At 41.2% G+C, this 7,929-nt stretch overlaps 1 protein-coding gene across 1 annotated transcript in view; it reads right to left on the reverse strand.

Annotated features, from left to right (window-relative positions):
* The window catches only part of LOC126298451 (uncharacterized), a 31,628-nt gene extending 24,050 nt beyond the window's left edge, over positions 1 to 7,578 (reverse strand). The window contains exon 1 of the mRNA XM_049989781.1: positions 7,505 to 7,578. Coding sequence (XP_049845738.1) covers positions 7,505 to 7,558 — 54 coding nt within the window. The 5' untranslated portion in view covers positions 7,559 to 7,578. The remainder of the gene's footprint in view (positions 1 to 7,504) is intronic.
* Between the last annotated feature and the right edge of the window lie 351 nt (positions 7,579 to 7,929).

A 7,929-nucleotide genomic window follows, 5' to 3' on the forward strand; every position in this document is an offset into this window, starting at 1 on the left:
TGCCCGATGGAGTATAAGGCTTGATTCACCTGAAAAGGCCACCTGTCACCCCTCAGTTGACGTCCAGTGGCTGTATCGGCGTGCGAATAGCAGCGTTTGTCTCCGATGAACAGCAGTTGAGTTATTTGGGGAAGGAGACCAGACAGCGATGTCATCGGTCTCATCGGATTAGGGAAGGACGGGGGAAGGAAGTCGGCCGTGCCCTTTGAAAGGAACTATCCCGACATTTGCCTGGAGCGATTTAGGGAAATCACGGAAAACATCAGGATGGCCGGGCGCGGTATTGAACCGTCGTCCTCCCGAATGCGAGTCCAGTGTTGAACAGCAGTCAGCATGGGTGCATGAACCAGGCGCCTAATGTGGAGACCCATACGCAACAACTTTCGCTGAACGGTTGTTGAAAAGACACTGTTGCTAGTCCCTTGGTTCATCTGGGCGGTCAGTTACTAAACAGTTTCACATGTATTCGCTCGTACACATCTCCGCAGCCGTCGTTCAACCCTGTCATCTATGGCCTGTGCTGCACCACCCTTGCCTCGACGGCCGTTTTGGATAGCGCCAGTTGGCCATGCACGGAAAACTTCAACCACGGCGCCACGCGAACAATTTACAGACTCATTCGTTTCTGAAGTTCTTCCACCCTTGGCCAGAAAACCAATGATCATGCCCTTTTGGATGTCAGAGAAGTTGATCCGTTCCCTCATTACCACAACGACTGCAATTTTTTTTCGGCGTCCCCTAAACACGCTTTATATACCCTCGACTGCTAATGCTGCCACCTGCTGTTTTAGAGTGGTTATTGCGCTTTGACGTTGAACTCAGGCGATGGTCACATTAATGTCACAAGACAATGTTTCTGTGACCGAATATTAAACTATTCGTTACAGTTAAATTGAGACTGTGATTCCTTTTGCATCGTTATGTGCAGCTATAGTCTGTACATGGTAATAGTCCCCTCACACTTGCTCGTAAAAATGCATATGTGTGTGAAATCTTACGGGACTTAACTGCTAAGGTCATCAGTCCCCAAGCTTACACACTACCTAACCTAACACACTACTCAACCTAACCCAAACACACACACCAATGCCCGAGGGAGGACTCCAACCTCCGCCGGGAACAGCCGACTTGCTTGTAGTACCTCCGACATTACTTCCGCTTCCAATATTATTCTGCACTAGAAGAATTATATGTCTAATCGCATAGAAACCGCCATTTCAGCTGTGTATTTATTACTGTCACACGGCAACAACTGTTTTCGTGACAACGAATGTTTTTCGCTAAGATCAAGAAGCACGGTATCAAAATTCTTTTTCTGAATCCAGAACATTTTACATGCAGTGAACATATAATAGGTGCTTGTATAATCTGTGTTGATTCCTACAGAACTGTTGTTCGGTCTCCAGTGAGCGTAATACACGAGACCATAGCGTGTGCTCCATAGCCCTACAATAAATTCACTTCTTGTAGCTTTGCAATTATGTGTATTTGTCCTTTAACCCCTAAGAAACAGGGTTCACATGTACAATTTTCCAGTCCTATATAACTTTCAGTTGCTTCACAGGTATTTGTTTAGTAGCTGTTGGGTGAGTGATAAGTTCTTCCATATAATAAGCATAGTTTCTCATAATTATGTATTATGACATACAAGGAACGTTTCTGAATCGCGCGACTTTGATTGTTTTTCAGATCTCTAATTTCAGACTTGTTTCCACATCTTGACCACTTGCGATGAATGTACTTCGGACCTTCATCTAATTATTATGCACCATTTTTCCAGATTTTGATCATTTTCAAAAACTCATGTGACCACATGCTTCTGCTAGATCATGTGTTTTTTAATTAGTTTATAGAACAGAAGAATCTTTCTACCTGAAAACTGTGGCTTACGAAATAAGTTGTCGATTAATATGGTGTTAGAAACTTACGATGCCACAAACGTATCACGAGAAGCATAGGAGCAAGAAACTGGAATATCAAACTGAAAGCTCTGCTAAACTGTCCAAGATGAATTTTGGATTGAAAAGATATTCTATAATATGAAAGCATTTTTTAAGCAGAAGAACATATCCGACCTTTAGTTTGGAGTCTGTGAGTCTACAGCTTTCCTGATCGTGGTGGCTAATAAAAGGCTCGATTATGGGGAGCATGGTTATAAAGCAATGTGCCAGTTCTCATCTGAACTTATCCCGGTGTCATTTCAGGCCATATCCTTGGCATACCCGTGTAAACACTAAGCCGTTATCGTATGACCAGTACCTTCGCTGTCGAACGGGTGTTCAGCAACAACAGAAAGAAAAATGGTTCAAATGGCTCTGAGCACTATGGGACTTAACATCTGTGGTCATCAGTCCCCTAGAACTTAGAACTACTTAAACCTAACTAACCTAAGGACATCACACACATCCATGCCCGAGGCACGATTCGAACCCGCGACCGTAACGGTCTGAAGCGCCCAGAACCGCACGGCCACATCGGCCGGCCAACAGAAAGAAGTGGGAGCAACAAAAGCTATAGTACTGTAATTTAACGTATACTTGACATTCCGTTTTCCGTTTTCCCATGCTATACTGTATACTACTGAGTTATGACTAAGGTATGTTAACCTGTACAATTGTGAAAATGGGCACTAAGCTGCCACACATAATTTACAGTAAAAACATCGTAGCAACTGCTTCGAATTTCGGACCGGTACTAATTTTAATTCACGTTATCCTGAGCGATCTACAGTATCTTGTGGAGATTGAGGGCAACGACCAATTTCTTCCATGGCTCTTTAAAAATGAGACACAATCCATTGAGTAGATACGCGACTGTCTAAGGTACCAGTAAACCTCATCACAAACTAAGAATAAAGCAATTCAACATACTTCATACCATTCTTGCGTTATTTAGTTTAAAACGTGCATATTTTTTAGTTAAACGTAGTACCTTTCTTTCGTTCGCAGAGGCACAATGTTTCTCCCCAGCAAAATTTCTCTGGTATCGCAACCGAAAGACTTGGTGAAGTTGTTAAGGCATTGTGACTGTTCAAGACAATAATGGTTCAAAACCTCGACCATCTACCCAAATTTATGTTTACACTGGTTTTTCTAAAAAACTTAGGACAAAATCCAGGTGGGTGCTTCCAAAAGAGAACGACTTATTTCGATCACCGTCCCACTTCAATCCGCACTGATGCTCCATCTCTAATAACCTTGTCGTCGACGTAACGTTAAACACTAATGCGGACTCGTCTCTAATCATTTAGATGACAAATTCTACATTCCCGGCTCATTCACACAATTGGTGCAAGAAAAGTCTCTCTCTCTCTCTCTCTCTCTCTCTCTCTCTCTCTCTCTCTCTCTCTCCCTCCTTCCCTCCTCCTCGGCCTTTTACCGCGACCACCCCCACACCACCACACTCATGCACGCACACATAGAGAGAGAGGGAAGGAGAGATAAACAATATTAAGGCAAAACAAGACTTCATTGGCTGCATATCACACCACACAATAATTATAGATAAGTGTTTGCTGAAAACGAAGGTAAGAAAGCGTTAGTAGTAGCACAAAAAAAAATTGTGGTTTTACATAACTCAGATTTACAGTATTTGTACCTACATGAAGCGAAATGCTTTGTGCTGTAAGAGAAATAGGCTAGACATATCACACTAAAGATCTCGATACGATAAGGTATGTAAATGCATGACACTTCCAACGCCTTATTCTAGTTTCACAGAAACTGTTGATGTTATGAGTACTAACATACTTCACTTTCTACACGTGGTGTAAACAGTAAGTGATGATTCCACAGAGGTAACAATAAACAATTCTACTGCGTCCACATCTACCAACCATTACAATCGTAGCAGATTGTCTCTGAATTTGTTCAGTATGTGATGTGGGGCCACTTTAATGAGGAAGGTCGAACGACGATTAGGATTTAACGTGGCGTCAGCCAGAACGGATTGGAGTAAGAAAGCTCGAGTAAGAAAGGAAATCAGCTGTATTTGTTTATTTACTTTTCACTGGAATGATCCCGAAATTCGCCTTCAACTACTTAAGTAAATTACCGAAAACTCAAGAATGGATGAGAAGACGGGTATTTGAACACCATTCGTTCCGAATACGAGTTCAGTGCGGTAACCAGTGCTCCAACATGCTCGACCCAGTATTCCATTTTCTGAATTGAAGCACCTGCATTTACAAATAAATCTCGGTGTACTTGTAGCCTACCTTATCTCTTGTGCGTGAGGACCTTACCATCACTGCTTCCATTCGGCTGAGGCGAGGTGCTACGCAAGTCCGGGAGAGTGCTGATGTGGACAGATAAATTTTTAATTTTTATAATACCGCGAAATAATATACCACGAAATTAAATTTTTACTGAGAAGTTTAGTGCAACCGTGTAAGAAAATTCTATAGTCGGATAAACGAAGTATACCCTGAGAGAAGTGCAGTGCGTTTTAGGACTACTGGGAAAGCAGTGTGCAGAGTATTTCCTAGGTTAATCTTTTGTGAGCGCAACATAGCACGTGACAAAGTTTGCTTTGTGAGGCTATAGCTCCATTTTATATTGGGCGTGCCACGTGTAGGTGGACTGAAAGGTAAGGAATGACGAGGTTCTCCGCAGAAAAGGCGAGGAAAGGAATATATGGAAAACACTGCCACGAGGAAGGAACAGGGCTATAGGACACGTTTTACGACATCAGGGAAAATGCTCCATTGTACTAGAGGGAGCCATAGAGGATAAAAACTCTAGGGAAGGACAAAGATTGGAATACATCCAGCAAACAATTGAAGACGTAGGTTGCAAGTGCTACTCTGAGATGAAAAGATTGGCACAGGAGACGAAATCATGGCGGGCCGCGCCAGGCCAGTCAGAAGATTGATGATCAAGAAATAAAAAATAAATACAAAAACCACGTGTATGATTCATGAAGCGCTTCTGAATATCTCGAGCCGCCGACTAAAGAATATTACATTTTCAGCTATATGCTTCTTTGTGAGAGCTGATGTACAGTTACACATACTGTTACTGCAGTCTCATATTGTGAACGCGAAAATAAACAATAGCGTCGGTCTTTTATTTATTCGTTTTTTTAATTTCTCAATGGAAAATGACAGTTCACTATGAACTGTTTAATACTTATGGATTTTCTCTCATACGTGTGCTTTGATACCACAAAAAATGTAATCAGCGTTTTGTGTATGTGGTTTTTTTTTTTATGAACAAGCGGTTTTCATGATAGAAACGCACATCGCGTTACCTGACAAAGTGAACTTAACCTCAGTCAGGGTTGCAAGTACGGTCGTAGTAATCGTAATTACGAAGCAGCAACAGTGTATGTTGTGATTTTCTTTCTGGCAGAGCGCTAAACGTGAAGCAACAACTGAAGGCTGATCCGCAGTTTTGTTCAGAACGGTAATCCTTACACACTCCGTAACAAACATTTGCTTTGTGTGTGAACACGTCTCGTATAAATAAATCACTCGCCATGTGAACTCAGATCCTACATTTTTTCGTAAGAATCTTATTTACTATGCCCCGTTGGCAACTATGTTTTGTCGTTTCTAGGTGATTATTTGTTTAATCTGGCATCTTTAAATAGTGAATCCCTTGCACGAAATAACATTTCTTAGAATTTATTCACCAATTTTGGGGTCTAGTTATGTTGAACTAAGAATCCTAGGTAATATCTCATTTTATCCTTTACTGTATAGTAGAAAATCTGCTAAACAGCACGTTTACGCACGTCGTAAATGGAACATTTATTGTGAGAACTATGCTGAATCTGTCGTTCAGATGTGATTTCTCTGACACTGCTCCTTATGACTAGAATACTGTGTACGAAATACATACACAAACACGGACTTTTGTGGGTATACCAAGGTGTCCCGAAGTGACTGGTTATGGATGTTAAGTGATTCTGTGTAGCATTTTTAGTGATTTGTCTGTACTTTTTCGTCAGGGTGGGATATTTTTTTTTCATGAATCTTGAATATCCCTTAACAAATGCACAAGACAGTGTATTTGTTGTTTTGTCTCGCTGCAAGTTTATTATTGTTTTTACAAGCTCTGTTAGTTTATTCATCTATAAATGTAAAGTATTTTGTACACCTTTATCAAATGAAAAATATTTATTGAAAAAGCAATAGAGATTAAGAGAAATGGTGTAGTCATTGTGGGTTCCTCTACTTAGTCCTTCAGGATAAGTAGAAATTAAATAATTCCTACGATACATACATACAGACGTTACCATTACATAAAATAAATTATGGAGTATGGCATCGATAGCTCTGAAGTAGGAACATGTATGGCGTATGGAAGGCGAGTTGCATCAGATATTAGAGGGGAGAGCGATACATGAAGCACTGGTCTTCTATACCGCAGCCTGCGGTAAAAACACCAATTAAATTTATGGTGGGAAGTATTGGTTGTCTAGTTGCATTAGAATACCAGTGACCTAGTTTCAATTTGTGTGCGAAAAACTGGAAAATTGTTGTTCTAGAATCACGCAGCTGTAATGACATGAGGTGTTTGAAGAATAATATCGCTTTGGTAACAGTAGCCGGAACGGCAAGAGCTACTAAATGGAGAAAAAATTAAGGCCTTGACAAATTTTGCAGCTATGTTATAGTTTTTTCTTAAGCAAAGTGTTATGTAGTTCTAAAGCTTAATATCTTCCTTGAAGAATTTTGTTTTACATACTGCAAGCTAAACGTATGATGGAAATTCCAATGGAATAATTCCACTCTTCATAAATTGACAGTATTATTTTGTGTATTGTTTATTCTGGTTAGCAGTCGATATACACTGCAAAGACCCAGACAAAAAATACGATTATTATTTGAATAAATAACAAAGAATTACTCAACACTATAAAAACATATCAAGCACTACGTTCTCACAGGTCAGTTTTTTCGTGTTTTCAATTTCCTCATTTAATGTTAGCTGAACAAGACAGAAATTCACTTTATTATACCTGATAATTTGTTCAAAATTATTAGTGTTTTAGAATCCATACAATTCGTTTCATTCTGATGATTTCTGCGTTTGTACGTTAGTGACCGCTCATGACTTAAATAATTAGAGCATCTCTACATCTCTGTGGCGATATCCGTTCTTCTGCCTTTACCAGGGATGGGGGAGGCGTTGACGTCTTTCTACTTGTGTGCACCGTTGAACGGCACACAGTGATTGTCCACTCCTATCCAACAAACAATTCCAGTTATCTTTACACTGTGACTTTCACAGTTATTATATTTTTAAAATGTGCACAATTTGAGATAACACGGGGTGGTGTCACGCACTTCATTCCCACCGTGAGATTGTTGTACACAGATTAGTTGCTTTTTTCCCAAAACGTTTGAATTATATCCATACAAGTCAGTTGTATTCTTACCGGAAAATATCACAACACTGTTACGATCACTAAAATATAGAACAGATGCGGTATAGGGTTGTTTAGGCAGACCGCGTCTGCAGAGAGTTTTGGACACAAGGCGTCGTGGAGCAGTTACCTGTGCTGTGGCGAGTGCGGCGAAAGCAATGAGGGCCGCGAGTGAGCGCTGCATCTTCCAGGGACGGCGTCTCGGCTTCTGAAGCAGCTCATCGCAGCCGGCATCTCGCCCAGAGATAAGATAACGGAGCCTTACACGTGGCGATAGATGCGTGCTGTGCGTCAGTAAGTAAGGAGGACGTGGCCCATCCGCATGCTTGTGACAGTTTCGCAACCTAACACTGATCGGCTTTCGCCCAGTCTCCAGCACATCTGCGGTGTACTGTTCTTCTTCTGCCAACCCAGGATCAGGCCTTATGGGCTGTTCCGGCCTCACCACCTCTTACTCAGCTTCCCCACATTGTATTCCACCGCTTTTCGAGGGATTCTCTGAGGTGACATTAGCAATACATGCTTTCTCCAATCCTACTTCCCTTCGATTACTTT

Source organism: Schistocerca gregaria, chromosome X (genome assembly GCF_023897955.1).
Source record: "Schistocerca gregaria isolate iqSchGreg1 chromosome X, iqSchGreg1.2, whole genome shotgun sequence".
NCBI classification, from domain to species: domain Eukaryota; kingdom Metazoa; phylum Arthropoda; class Insecta; order Orthoptera; family Acrididae; genus Schistocerca; species Schistocerca gregaria.